This window comes from Crocodylus siamensis, chromosome 4 (assembly GCF_052110815.1).
Source record: "Crocodylus siamensis isolate JL-2025a chromosome 4, ASM5211081v1, whole genome shotgun sequence".
NCBI lineage: Eukaryota > Metazoa > Chordata > Crocodylia > Crocodylidae > Crocodylus > Crocodylus siamensis.
Window position 1 is genome coordinate 148,155,981 of NC_143398.1, and position 15,127 is coordinate 148,171,107.

At 48.0% G+C, this 15,127-nt stretch overlaps 1 protein-coding gene across 4 annotated transcripts in view; it reads right to left on the reverse strand.

Annotated features, from left to right (window-relative positions):
- The window catches only part of LOC149866763 (acid-sensing ion channel 2-like), a 447,342-nt gene that overhangs the window by 252,353 nt on the left and 179,862 nt on the right, over positions 1-15,127 (reverse strand). For all 4 annotated transcript variants that reach the window (XR_016441947.1, XM_090044135.1, XM_090044134.1 and 1 more), the window contains exon 2: positions 2,343-2,493. Coding sequence is in view for 3 of the 4 variants with exons in the window: in XM_090044135.1 (XP_089900261.1) it covers positions 2,343-2,493 (151 nt within the window). In the remaining variant the exon portion in view is untranslated. The remainder of the gene's footprint in view (positions 1-2,342; positions 2,494-15,127) is intronic.

The following is a 15,127-nucleotide window of genomic DNA, read 5'->3' on the forward strand; positions in this document are numbered from 1 at the left end:
CCCACTCCTGACCAGCCCAGCAGGAAATGTTTATCACCCCTAATTCAGAGTTTATCAGGCCATTAAGAAAACAACAGAAAGACATTACCAGCTATCTGTTGATTCTGCCTTTGCCCTGTGTGCTACAGCTCAGTGGTAGCCAGCGTGTGGTCTGCTAGCTAATGCTAATGTGTCTGCGAGGGAAGGGGGAATGCTGCTTAGCAGAGTGGGGACAGAAGGGTGGGAGCAGAAGCCAAGCAGATGCTTGCAGAGGCAGTGAAGGTGCAGCCAGGGAGCAGAGGGCAAGGGCCAACCCTGCTGTGGAGCAGAGAACTCTGCCGAGCCCAGAGAGCATGCTGGGATGCTGGGGGAGTCTGATTTAATTTAAACCAGCAGGGGGCCTGGGACACACATTATATAAATTGGTTTGAGCCAATCAGTTAAGTCTGATACTACATCCAATCAGGATTTTCTCAAACTGGTTTATGTGGATCAAACATCTATTATGTTACAGGTTTAAACTAGTTTCTGATCACTTAAACCAGTTTGTGTGTAATGTCTCTAGCCCATAAATCATCTGTGGTAGCAGGGCTAACGAGACGGTTCAACGCATAACTAAAGATGAATAACTGGGATCCGGGGCACTGAAAATACTGGACAAGTAAAATATGGCTCCAGAAAGCAGGCAGCAGGTGCTGGAGGGACATCAGGAGGCTGGACACAGCCATGCAGAGCGGGGGCAGAAATTATATTTGGGGTCACAAAGGAATTTTACCCCATGGCCAGATTGGTACAGACTGGGTTTTTCTTTTCCTTCCTCTGTAGTGGAGAGATGGGGCCTAGGACTGTGAGAAGCTTTGGGTGCCGATTCAATTTGGAGGAGATTTGGCCTGATTTGGTGGCCGAATCTCTGAATTCAAATTGAATCAGGGGACTAATTAAAAAGCCCAAATTATTCAAAGGTCTCAGAATCTTCAGAAAAAAATTCAGAGAGTTTCAATGATTTGGAAAGTCCCCAGAGGCTGCATCAAGGAGCTGCAGCTGGACTCAGAGCTGGTAAGTAGGGGGTGGGGAAGCAGGGCTGGAGGAGACCATGGGGGGGACCCAGCCAGGCCCCATACCCTGCCTGCTCCCCCAGTCCCCCTGCCTGCCTCAGCTCCCAGTCCTATAAAAAAAACTCCCCACTCACTGGGTGCTGTTTTGTGGGGGAGAGCAATCCCTGCTGACTACCACTGCCCCATGCTGCGTGGGGGGCTCTGCATGAGCTCCCTCCCCCCCCTCCCCCAGGTCCCCCATGGCTGTCCCGCCCATCCCAGCTCCAGCCCTTTAAGAAAAAAAAAAACCTGAGAAAAATGCTGGGACTCATTGTTCCTGAAGTGGCCTCGGGGCTTCAGGGGGTTCATGCAGATCCCCCCACATGGCGTGGCGCAGTGGGGCTGCTGCCAAATCTCCAAATCAGATTCATCTGAATTGATTTGGGACAGTGATTCGACCTACTGTCCCACAAATTGACCAAATCCAAATTTGAAGTGAATTCTAGCCACTTCATACAGACCTAATGGGGCCCTCTTCCTTTGATCTCTCAAGTATATTTTAAACAACCTTTGCAGCAGCATGACAATTTTTGTCACTATTGTCCCCTTGCTTTACTTCTGGCAGGTTACGGTGCTATGCCTTGGGGTTGTGTCAGGGTTGCCTATCTAGTTTTAGAAATAGGATGGCCCACGTGTCTGTATACGATGGTTTAGATATGGATGATCTGGCCTTTGGCAGAAGGCTAAACTCGAGGACCTCTGAACTCTACTTTTTAACAATTCTATGATTCTATGGGTCCCATCACCAGTGCCACTACCCCCTCCAGCTCCCAGCGTCCTGCCAGACTAGCTGATGGGTGATCCCAGGCCAAAGCACGTAAAACTGCCTGCCACTCCACCATTCCAGGTTCCTGCCACCGTTCCAGTGCCCCACTGCTCCCATGTTCTCCTGTACTCCCTCCTGTACCCCCCACCAGATCTGCCCAGGGTGCTAAATAGCTAGTTATGACGCTCACTATAAGATAGCCTAGCAAGTGAAGAATATTTCCAAGCTGGAAAGCAAGTCCTCAGAATAAACCACTGAACTTGCTCTTGCCCCTGAGTTTTGGGTAGTCAACTTCACTTTTAAGTTCCACCTGCATTTGTAAAGCTCAGATGCTCTCTGCAAAGCTTCAGGACTTTTAAAATTGAAACTTAAAACAGGCTTTGGTTGTTGATGGCGAGTGGAATTCCTTAGCCCATGGCAATGGGAAGAGGCAGCAAAGCTGGTAAAAGTACATCTGCAACCAACTCACATCATTAGCTAAAGGAATTAATATTTTCTCTTACCTGTTTCTCCCCATATTGGTAAATATTCATCTTGCTGTATGTCCAGCATGAGTTCCAATCCATTGCCTGTCCCACCTTTGACTGTAGTAAGCAGAGGCCGCCCTTCTTCTCCTGAGTTAAACATGTAGCATTTCCCATATTTTGTAAACACCTTTGAGAGAGAGAAAAAAATAGAAAGCTCCTTATAATATGCACCTTTTCCCAACCCGACCATAGCTGCAATATCACAAAGAATATAACTCCAGGACAGCTCTAAGGGACATGTTTGAAGACAAATTTAGTCTCATTAAATAATTTAGTGTATTTCATTCTTCTTTTTTTATAGGAAAAAAGAGGACAAGGGAGGAAACAATGTGGAATTTCAAAGGCATGAACAAAAGTCTGATTAATATTGTGTTAAATCGTTACAAAACTTTGTACACTTGCAGTATTTGAGTTCATGCTGAAATATAACATAGTTCCCCTATTTTGTCTAAGATGTCACAACGGCATTGTATGATGGTAGATTTAGAGGTGGAATATTTTATGTCTAATTTCAAGCAAATATGAATGCCTGTGGGGAAGTCCAGCTTACTCCAGGATAACTCATGTGAAACTAACTGTCAATCACCTTCTAGCCTGCTGCCCGTCTAATCCAAGCCTTTTCATCCCATTTCAATAAACATGCTTCTTGTTGTTTTGTTCTCCCCTTTTGACTAAGAAATAAAAAGCCTTTGGAGGGACAGAAGCTATTGAAGGAAAATGGAAGGATAGATTAACAAAGCAAAAGACAGAGTTCTGCCTAATGACAGTTACTTTTTGACCCGACAATACCTTCCTGCTGAATATTGACTCATGAAGGCTTTGTTCATACTGTTTTATATATAAAACAGAGCTGTTTATCCACAATGCTTTTTCCTACCAGTCACAATCCAGGTTACAGGCCTGCTCTCTCAACACACTCTTTAAGCATAAAAAATGTATTAGACTTCTCATTCACGATTTTATCACTTCTCTGGAAGAATACAATTTATGCCACCTCTGTAACAGAGCAAAACTTCCTCTTTAAACAGAAAGTTTTCAAGATTTTCCCAGTCATTTCTGCTCTTTGTTTAATCAGTGCTTTAAGCAGGCTGAGACATGCCTCCCACATCCCCATGAGATCTTGTATAAAAAATGGTTAGTTAGCCAAACAGTACAAAGACAGATATTTTTACTACACACATTTTGAAACGGGGGCAAATGCACCCTGCTGTCCTTCATGGGGGTCACCACTGTTGATTTTTGCACTACTGACAACCCAACACATCTCAAAATCAAAAGTCAAGTCCTACCCATCTCCAGATCATGAGATTTGCTTAAAAATAACTAGTGTTGGGGTAGTTTTAAATTGCCTCTGGCTGCAGATGATGTCAGAGGTGATATTTTAAAGCTTTTTGCTGTATTTAAGAAGGCTAGAAACTTACTTAAAAATGAAAGCTGATACAGTGCTAGCTTTCAGAAATAACCACTTATGAAAATTAGAACTACGATTCAATCAGAACCCTGTATCTGCAAGTATTCAAGTGACCACTGGCTTTGGCTTGAAAAAGAATGTGTGAATTCCCCAAATATCATACATTTTTAGCACTGAAGTAAAAATTAGCACTGGAAACTAATATTTGCTTCACACTGTTCTCTGGTTTTAAAAGTTCCAGGCATCCAATCAATGAATAAGTCACATATCATAGTTAACATATTCAAACAGAGCATTAAACAAGTTAACAGCTAGTGTTGGTTCCCTTTCGAGATCCTGCAAATAATCACAAAGAAGGAACATAGTAGCTGAGATCAGATTACTATAAAAGCAATTCACAAACCTAAACAAAGGCTGGAATCATCAACTAATACATTCAGAGTAAATAATCTCATTCGGTGTGTCCAGACAAGTGCACATGTGCCTCCTGCAGTGTCTCAAACCCCGTTGAGATGCTGTAAGAGGCACATGTGGGAACATAAAAACATTCCTCATGCTTCAAATTTGCAGCGCAGCAGCAAAATTAGACCCCTGGATATCCAGGGGTCAAAAAATACCCTGGGTAAAAAAAATGGGCCTGGGCATGGTGCCATTTTTACTACACATATTTTGAAAAGGCGGCAAGTGCACTCTGAGGCAACTGGAGTCTTGGTCCTCCACAGAGATGCTCTGGTAGCCAGCCAGCGCATCTCTATGGCTGGCCTTCACCCCGGTGCTGAAGCATGCTGCCTCCCCATGCAGGGTAGGTAGTGTGCCAGCTGCAGGAAGCTGGACCCAGTCTCTGTGCCAGTAAGTAGGGGGTGGAAGGTGGAGAAGGGGCCCCATTCCCCATGCTAGGGTGGGGGGAACTCTGCCAAGAGACCCCAGTGACCCCAATGGCAGCTGATACTGACAGTGACTGTGGGCCTTTAAAAAAAAAGATTGCCAGGATGCTGCGGCTGGGTGGGGCAGCAGGAGCTGGTGAGGGATGGGGTCAGTGGGACAGTGACAGTTCCCATCTGGATCTGGCAGGAGCACAGCAGGTCCCAGCCAGGCAGCAGCCTGCACTGCCAGACTGCTGCAGTGGGTAAAGAGTGAAGGGAATGCTCAGGGCTGCTTCAACAGTCCAGCTGGCACAAGTGGTGGTGTCCCCAGGTACCAATTGGCTGGGCCCCAGAAGCTCCTGAGAGTGAGTAGCCCTGAGCTACTTGCTAGGGCGGCTTTTTATACTGCTGGGGACAACACAGGTGCTGGGCCTGGGCTCTAGCTCCCTCTGGCTACAGATCTGGGAGGAGCCAGGCAGGGTTATTGTTCCCCAAGTGTCACAACTTGCACCACACCAAAGCGCATGTCCAGGCATATGCACTGAGGCAAAAAGCCCTGGCTCAAATTTGCACCACGTCTATTTGAGCTCCTGCAAGCACATGTGTTTGCATGCATGGTCATGTCCATTAGATCTATATATACCAGAAAATCACAACATTGCTGCAAGAGCAAATGAAAACAAAAACATTAAGTTGATTAAACATGACTAACCTATAAAACCTAGTGAAATAAAAAGGATAATCCAAACAACTTGAAGTCCATATGTGGCAGGACTGTCCCTAGGGGTGCTGTGACCTCCCCTAGTGCCCTTGCCTACTGTGCCAACCTGGGTCTTGAATGCACCCTATCTCACCCGCCACGTCTTTGATCTTATTATTATTATTAATGGGAGGCTGCCTTCCTGCCCTCCTTGGCACGGGGCTGGTCTCGCTATACTGGGATTCTGTTCTAAGTAGCCTGCTCTTTCTCGGGCCTACTCGATATACTCATTCCTTCTCTCCAGGGCCTTCCACTGGGCTCGCCCCCTTCCGGGGCTTTCCCCTCCCAGGCCGTGCCCCACTGGGACTCTTCCCGATGTAACATACGCGCCCTCTCCCAGGGCCTGTCCGATGTCCAATATACACGCCCTCTCCCAGGGCCTGCTCCAAGATACTCGCGCTCTCCCCCCACACCGGGGCCTTTGCTCACATCTCGCGTGCTCCCCTGTCTGCACTGGGGCCCTTGCTCATGCTTGTCGCCCACACTGGGGCCCCTGCTTGCACTTCTCACGCTCTCCACCCACACTGGGGCCTTGTTCGCACCTCTCGCGCTCCCCTGCCTGCGCTGGGGCCCTTGCTTGTGCTCATTGCTCTCGTTGCCTGCACTGGGGCCTTCTACGCCCGACGCGGGTTTCCCAAGGTTGGGGCTCAGGTGGCCCCGGCCTCACCTGGCCCCCAGACCTGCTTTCTCAGGTCTATGCCCCACTGGGGCTCTTCCCAATTGGGGATCCCAATTGAGGCTCGTCCCACTACCACCCCGCTGGGCTGGGGTCGGGACCCCCTCAGACCCACCTTTCTGGGCCTGTGCCCCACTGGGCTTCTGCCTCTACCGAGCTCTTCCCAAAGCTGCCCACATTGGGCTGGGGTTGGGACACCCCCACAACACGACACCCTCAGTGGTGCCAGGAATACCCCCACTTTACTGGGGAGCTCCTGATGAGGCCTCCTCCACCCCTACAGCCTCACCCAGTCCTCCGGTGTAATAATCACAACAACCAAACCAAACAGAAACACAAGGCCACTAGGCCATAACACAAATCTTAGGCCAACCTGGCTATCCTTCTCTCATCCCTGTCAGGGTCCTCTCCACCCTGTAGCCACACGCTGCTGCTGCTGCACAACACCACCCTGCTTGCTCTAGCAGAGCTCTTACTCCTTAAGCTACCAGAGGGGAACTGCGTCTGGCCTGAGCCTTCTCTATTTATGAAGGCCCGGCCCTGCCCCCTGGTGGTCAGCTGACCCAATTAGTTGCTTTGGCAACTCACAGCTGTGCTGCCCTATTGAGTGGCAGCTAGGCCTATATCACCACTATCAGTAGCAGGCTCCTTAGTGCCCTGCTACACACCATTATCTAGTAGTAGGCACCCTGGTGCCCTGCTACACCATATTACTAACCTCATGCTGTTTCCTTCAACTACCTGAAGAGTGGTTCCAAAAAGGATGGAGCTAGATTGCTCTCAGTGGTGGCAGATGACAGAACAAGGAGCAGTAGTCTCAAGTTGCAGCAAGGAGGTTTAGGCTAGATATTAGAAAAAAAACTTTCTCACTAGAAGTGTAGCTAAAGCACTGAAACAGGCTATCCAGAGAGGTTGTGGAATCCTTGAAGGGTTGTAAGACCAGGCTAGACAAAACCTTGGCTGGAATGACAGTGGTGGTGGTGGTCCTGCTCTGAGTGGGGGGCTGGACTAGGAGACCTCCTGAGGTCCCTTCCAACCCTAATTTTCTATGATTTTATGACATGGGCTAGACATAATGCCATGGGCACAGGTTTATCTAAAGATGCGCTAAAAGCAGGGGCAACATTTTCTAACTGAGTGAGTTTAAGATACAGGAAGAAAACTCACATTAGCAAAAACTACAAGATAGCAAGCTTGCTTATATCAAAGGCAACACCACATTTTATTTGCTGAATGAGGATTTAACTGTTGATGCAGTTATTGTAGCCTCTAGCCAGCTGAACACCAAAGTGAAGCTAGGCAATTTTCCAAGGCTTTATATGAGACAGAAGTGCTCACAGACCCTTGGGATTTAAAATAGTAAGTGTAAAACATCCAGGCAGGATATGTATTTATAACTCATTGGGTGTTCCCAGTGTTCTAAGCCCATTGGCTTGTGAGCTGAATGCCCAGAAAACATACATTTGTAGAAACCCCCATTGGCTCCTGTGCCGTTCTCAGGGCTTGGTCCACATGTCTCTGTTGCCTCCATGAGACTTCTATGTTTAACCTAAACAGCTCTCTGAATCTCCAAACATGTACCTGTACTTCGTCTTGCTATTTAACTGAGCCAGAGGCATAACCAACTCACTGATCCCACTGAGATCTTTCATGGAGTTCAAAAAGAACCCCTCACATTCTTCTCTCTTTCAAACTGGACAGTCATGCTCGGTAGCTTCCAGTAGTCAAAAGATGAACCAGAGCATTGAACCAGGCCTCACAGAAAATCAAGACTTATGTCCTAATAAGGAATGGGCATGTTGAACCTCCTGGCTAGAGTGCCAAGACCAACAGAAAACTAAAAATCCAAGACAGGGAAACCAGACATTAAAACCTGGACAGTTATAAGGCTGATCAAAGCACAACTTAAAAGAAACATAAAGGAAAAAGCCATTCCACATCAAGAGACCAAGGATGGAATAATGCGGAGATCTGGGATTTTCTGGTTCTTGTGGATTTGTTTTGAACACTTCCTGCCCTGTGCTCACAGCGGGGAGCTTGCATGGAATGGCTTCAGACTTCAGGAGAATTTAACACTGGAGGAAATGACCTCAGGAATGAGAGATAGCAGCTCCCTATCCCAAGAGGTTTGCAAGCAGGCATCTCAAGGGAAATACAGGGTTAGACAATGAGTAAGAAAGATCTTATGCCTCTGCTGGCAATATCCCAGGCCATTGTCCCTGGGGCTAGTTCTGCTCCATGTGGAAAAGGCATCCCAAAAGTCAGACAGAAAAAAGGAACTTGAAATACAGCCCTTCTGGCCCAGACTACAACCACACTTCACTTACCCCACATAACAACTCAGAAACTTGCTTCCTTGGGTAGAAAATGTATATTGGATTTCAATTTACAAGAGAACCCACTGCAGTCCTCCCGTCTCTCTGCAGGCTCTGAAAAAACAGACCTTCCTAACCTTACAAATGTGTACAGAAAACTGAATCTGAATTCTAATATATCAATAACAGTAAAGATAGTGGTTGACCAGACAGCATGATTAAGCCTTGTAAACTGTCACATACAAAGCAATGTAGTCACCTAGCAGGAATGTAACTGGTGGTCTCTGCCTTGGGGTCTTCCATCCAGACAATACCATGCCTACATTGAGGAAGAATCTGTTTTGTCTCTACTTACTTTGCCTACTTACTTTGGCAAGGTCAGTAGGGGATGGAAAAGTGAAGTTTGTTAGCAGCTGGGTATTAGTGATTTGGGTTTTTAGGGTGTTTGTACATGCCACAGTGTTTGATCCTCATTAATTTAACATGCCTAAACATTTTTAACCTGGGTTATTTTGCTGCATCGCATTTCTGTTTGCACACCACGGGGTTTTGAAGTACTTAAGTCCTGTGTGTAATTCCCTGCAGATTCCAGCAGGGACAGCCAAATACAAATCTACCCCCAGTAACATCTTTCCTAATGAATTACAGCAGCAGGCACCTGTTCACCAGTAAAGCAGTCTCCCTCCACAGTCCCTGGCCCCTACTGTCCGCCAGGAGTCTCACACCACGTTCCTTCCTACACCCGCCCCCCTCCAGGCTACGGTCACCATTGGCTTAGGGGTTGCACTGGGAGAGTGGTGCAGGACAGGTCGGTATCAACCTGGAAAGATGTGGGCAGTGGAGTCCTGCAAGGCTCGGTTCTTGGACCAGTGCTATTCAATGTTTTCATCAGTGACTTGGACGGAGGCATGGAGAACACCCTGTCCAAGTTCGCAGATGATACCAAATTATGGAGCAAAGTTAACACACCAGAAGGTAGGGAAAAGATCCAGGTGGATCTGGACAGGTTGGAAAAATGGGCAGAATGAAATAGGATGCAGTTCAACAAAGACAAGTACAAAGTGCTGACCTGGGCAAAAAGAACCACCAACACACTTATAGGCTGGGGGCTGACCTTCTCAGTGGCACAGCAGTAGAAAGGGATCTTGGAGTCATAGTTGACTCCAAGATGAACACGAGTTGTCAATGTGACGAAGTGATCAACAAGGCTAACCACACTTTATCATGCATTAGCAGATGCATGATAAACAGGAATCTTTTGTGGATCAGTGGTAGAATCCTTGTCTACTATACAGAAGACCTGGGTTCAATTCCCAGGCACTTATATAACTACAGCTGTGGAGGCACCAAACATCTGGATTCAGTCTGGTCTTTGGATTCTGTCTCAGTGGCCGAAAAGGAGGATGGAGGGATGTATGAACACCCCCGGAAATTGGCTGTGCACCCCCCTGGAAGTGTACTTCTGGCTTGTTTCTTCCTGCCCCTGGGGCAGGGGGCTGGACTCAATGATCTTCTGAGGTCCCTTACAGCCCTAATGTCTATGAAATCTATGAAACAGGTCCAGGGAGGTGATGCTTCCCCTCTATGTGGCACTGGTCAGGCCGCAGTTGGAGTACTGCATCCAGTTTTGGGTGCCACACTTCAAGAGGGATGTGGAAAATCTTGAGAGGGTTCAGAGAAGGGTCACTCGTAGGGTTAGAGGTCTGCAGGCAAGGCCCTACGAGAAGAGACTGAGGGACCTAGATCTCTTCAGCCTTCACAAGAGAAGACTGAGAGGTGATCTAGTGGCTGCCTAGAAATTCATCAGAAAGTGCAGCATGGAATAGGAAATGCCCTGTTTACTAGGGCACCCCCTGGAGTAACTAGGAACAGTGTCCACAAATTGATGGAGAGCAGATTTAGGTTGGACATCTGAAAGAACTTCTTCACAGTAAGGGTTGCTAGAATCTGGAATGGGCTTCCAAGGGAGGTGGTGCTCTCCCCTGCCCTGGGGGTTTTCAAGAGGAGACTGGACAAGCACCTAGCAGGGGGCTGGACGTGACCTACTGAGGTCCCTTCCAACCCTAACATCTATGAATCTATGAAATCCCTGCCACTTGCAATGACTTAGGCTTGGGCTGGTCTCCCAGTAGGCAACTCGATGGTTATCCTGACGACAAGCCGTGTGAATCATCCCCTCCTGTCTCTTTCCTTTCCCCCATGTTACAAAGTAATGAGAACTTATATATGATTTTTTTAAAACTGTATATATGATATGAGAAACATACAGGGTTGAGAATAGTGGGTGTGACCCTGGCTGGTTGGTGATTGCCACTGATGGTGGCGGCGAGTGGACCAGTGTGTGGGTGTTTCATGCTGTGTTGCTAAAGCAGATGTGGCCATGAATGCTTAATGAAAATTAATGGTGTACTAATAGTATAGTACAGTGTGTGTGGGGGGCAGAGGGATGATGCCAAATGTGACAGATGTTAGTTTTCTGGCTTTTAGGACTACATTTCCCAGCATTCCAGAGCTGCCAGGGCTTCAAACAGTTTCCATGGGGGATATATCAATGGGGCTGCTTCCCAGCTCCCCTTCCCTGTCCATGTTCCATTATGAATACCTGCCACCTTCTCTATTTGTTTAGTACGGCATATGGCTTTTGGAGGGGTGTTGTGAAAAGTTGCTGAAATGAACAACCACGGCTAGTTGTCAGCATCCATATCCATAATATGTGCTGCCAGGCAATCCAGCACAAGGGCCCCCTGACCAACTTCTCCTTGTGGATATGTCCTCGGTCTTTGCACTGCTGGCTGGCAATGACTCTGTCTGGCCACTGCCTGTCACGCTTCTTTAGCTCGCGAGTTGCTGAAAACCTCTCCATGGGTCTCAGACATGTTGTGAAGCATGCAGGCTGCCACTACAAAGGCCATATTTTCTAGCTCCAGCCTGAGCCAGGAGTTAAGTGCCATCCATCATGAACAATGCCTGCCCCCAATGGCTGGAGGGCCACGGTGGTACTGGCAGTGGCAGGGGCATGGTGGTGGTGAGCGAGGAGCTCCCGCAGACACTGCTGGTGCTGTTGGTGGTGGTGGGGGAGGTGGTGAGCGGTGACCGCCACAGCAGCAACTGCCCCTTTTCATAGGGGATGCACTGCCATGCTCAAGGGCTGTATGTGGATGCTACGCGTTGCCACTGCCCTTCATCATCTTTTCAGTTAGATACACATTCAACAGCTATCCTGCATCTGCTCAGATGGTATTTGAAAACCAGGTTCCACGGGTCCATAATGTTCCCTCCGTAAGGCTTCATAAGCCAGGGGTTTAGGGGGTAGGCAGCATCCACTATTATAAGCAGGGGAATGGCAATAACGTGTATCAGTGTCTTGGAGACTCCGGGGGCATAGCGTTCTTTCTCCACAAGGTGAGACAGAGGAGAGTTTCTGAACATGTGCATGTCATATGTGCTGCCAGCCCACCAGGTTACAATATTCATGAACCAGTGCCAGTGGTCCACCAAGGCTTGCAGGATCACAGAGGAAAATCCTTTCCTGTTTGTGAAAGACCTTCCCCTCCCTGAAGGGGACCGCACTGGGATATGAGTGCTGTCTAAAACCCCCACACAGTTAGGGAAAGCTATGGCACTGAAGCCATTTATGACTTCCTGAGATTTCCTGAGGCAAATAAAGTTGTTTGTAGCAATGTCCTGCAGCGGCTGACATACCTCACAAGTTGTCATCCCAGCTGTGCAGGAAGCTGCACTGAACTGGTTCACGATGTAGTGGATTGGATGGGGGGGCCAATTTCATGATGGCTATGGCCACCCTCTTGTCCAGCGGGGTGGCCCGATGGATATTAGTGTCCTGCCTCTCAATCTGTGGTGCCAGCATCGAGATGATAAAACATCTCCATGGTCATTCAGAATATCTCCAGCCACTGCTGATCATTCCAAGTGGTCAGCATGATTCGGTCCCACCAGTCCGAGCTGCTCTTGCAGGCCCAGACCATGCAGTTGCTGCTCCTGAGGTTTCTCAACAGGGGCCAGCCAGCTTCCATTTCTTTGCATGCCTCTCAGTCGTCCCAGTCCTCAGAATATATCCATCCCCTGTTCACGAGGTGCCTATACATTCAGCCTCATTGAAAACTTGGAGAAATGCTAATGATGCATATGCTATCATCTTTATATGGTTCTGCATGTCTTGTATTAAGGCCAGCAGTAGTTCAATCAGCAGCAGTATCATCTCCTCCTCCTCCTGCTTACCCATGTCCTCCTGATTCTCCATGTCAGAGGAGTCTTCATTCCATTGTTCTCTTTTCTCAACTTCCCATTCATGATTTGTTTCATCCTGAATCTCCATTTGGTCCTCCTCCATCATCATTTGCTTCTCATATCAGCTGTTTTTATGATCACCACCACCACCACCAATTGGGAAGGGGGCAGGTGATGGGGGTTGTATTCTGGAGCTCTGTCTTGCTGCATTCACTATAGATGACCACTGCATCAATTCTTACCTGCATTTCAATAAGTAACCCCACCTGGGGCGCTGGGCATTTGCGTAGCCTTTGTTTGGTGGGAGGTGATGTTGGTGTTTGTTCAAGTCTTTATTCAAGACAATAGTCATCAAGCTTTCAAAGAATTAATTCTGGAATGAGACAGATAAAATGTTGCCATAGTGCTCTCATGTTAATGTGGGACCACAGCAACTGAATACTTTGTCTGGTCAGTGAAAACAGTCTGCCTGTGCTTCTCTAGTTGCACCAATAAAAATTTGGCCTTGATTCTGTGCTACTAGGGGTAGACAGTCAAAAACACAAGCGTGCTCGATTTTTGCAACATTATGGGCCATTAACCAGGCATTCAAATGGACAATGGCTTTATTTTGCCCATGCTCAAGCCCATCACCATGTCTTTGTTGCTAAACATGGTGCTTCATCACCTTTGGGTGTTGTGACACACAGGTAATACCTTCACAACAGTATATGGAATTTTCCAAAGTGGTTGTGCAAGGCATGTGTATAAAGCTGACCCACAAATGTAGCTAGTGACCTTTTGTGAATCCAGTTTCTGTTGGGCACAAACTGCTTCCTGATGTTTCAGAAAACCAAGTCCAACAATATGCAGGTGACTGAGCAGAAGGCTGATACCTCCAACACCCATGGACCCAACTGGACCCGGGAAGAACTGCAGGACTTACTCAACATTCGGTCAGAGCAAAGGATCATAGACGAGCTGGAAAGTTGGAGGAATAAGCCTGTTTGTGCAGCTATAGCAAAAGCAATGCAGGTGTAAGGGCACAACCAGCAGGACTGGACTAAGTGCCAGTGCAAGATCAAGGCCGTGAGATGTGCATTTCACCGTGCCAAGGATGCAAATGCTCATTCTGGGGCAGGGTGCACAATTGCTCCTTTCTATGACAAGGTGTCCATCATTCTACCCAAGGATGTGGGTGAGACTCCCTGTATGCAGTCTTTCAGGACTGGCACTGTGCTGGAGGAGAGCACACTGACAGAGGCAGCTCCTCCTCAACCAAAACCCATGCTGCATCAGTGGGGAGACTGCTCCTTGTTCCCAGATGACAGGGAGTGCCAAGAAGGGCAGTATACCTTGGCCTTGACTACCCTGGTTCCATGGAGTAGCACAGTTGTTGAGGTGGAGGAGGATGAACAGGAAAAAAACCTTTACCCATGCAGCTTCTCTTCCCCACGCTCAAACGTCGGCTTCTGTTCCCGAGACTCAAGAAGATTCACGACCGGTTTCTCTTCCCTGCACTCAGACATTGGTTTCTGTTCCCAAGACCCAAAAAGATGCATGCTCGGTGACTTGTAAGTATCACGGAATGTGGCTCTTGCCACTGGCAGGCACTGCTCAGGTAAGTGTGAGTTGGGTTTGTGTGTACGTGGAGGGGAGAAATGCAGGTATCATTGGAGGTGGGTCGCCATGCTCTTTTGGTGTTGAATGAAGGGTACACGTCATTCTCTTCTGGTGTTGGTAATGTAACTGGTAATGTAACAGATGCCAAACTCATTTTTTGGCTTTGGTTGTCTGCAGCTGGCACAGGCAGTGACTCTGACTCTGGACCGGGGTCTTGTAAATTTTGGGCAATGTGAATGGTGCCCCAATCTTGCAGGGTTTGCTTCTGTGCCTGTATGCTTTTTCTTCACTGCAGTGGTAGGGAGGGATTGCAGGTGTGGAGTTTCCTCTTCTTTGGGGAAGGAAATGTCACCAAACCAGGAACACCTTTTTGTTTGTTTACCAGGTACCGCGCCTGATGCTGGGAGGGCACGTTCACCCAAACCTCGGAAACCAGCTCACACTACAACAGAGCACTCAAGGGATGTGCACCACAGGCATCAACGGTCCTGAGAAAACATGATGGAGGCTTTGGTGGACTCGTCATGAGCCAGAATGTCAGGTGCAGCAGGCTGGTGGAATTAACTCTGGGACTCGCTTCGTTCTGATACAGAAAACACAAATGCCTTCTTCGAGAAGGTGCTAGACCACATAGGACGGTTGGGAGACATGGCTACAGAGTGCTCTGTTGATTCCAGGTCACAGGGCTTGATAAGTGATGTCCTGCAGTTTAAAAAGCGGATAGCACCCCAGAAAGGGCAGGCTCAGCTTGCCTTTGTCCAGGAGGTAGCCAGCAGCATTACAGCTGAGCCTCTTCCCCCAAATGCAGTGGAGTTGGGGAGGGACAAAAGACTGCCAGTAGGCTAGGTGGCCACCACTGCGGTTCAGGGAAGTAGGGTCCATTCAA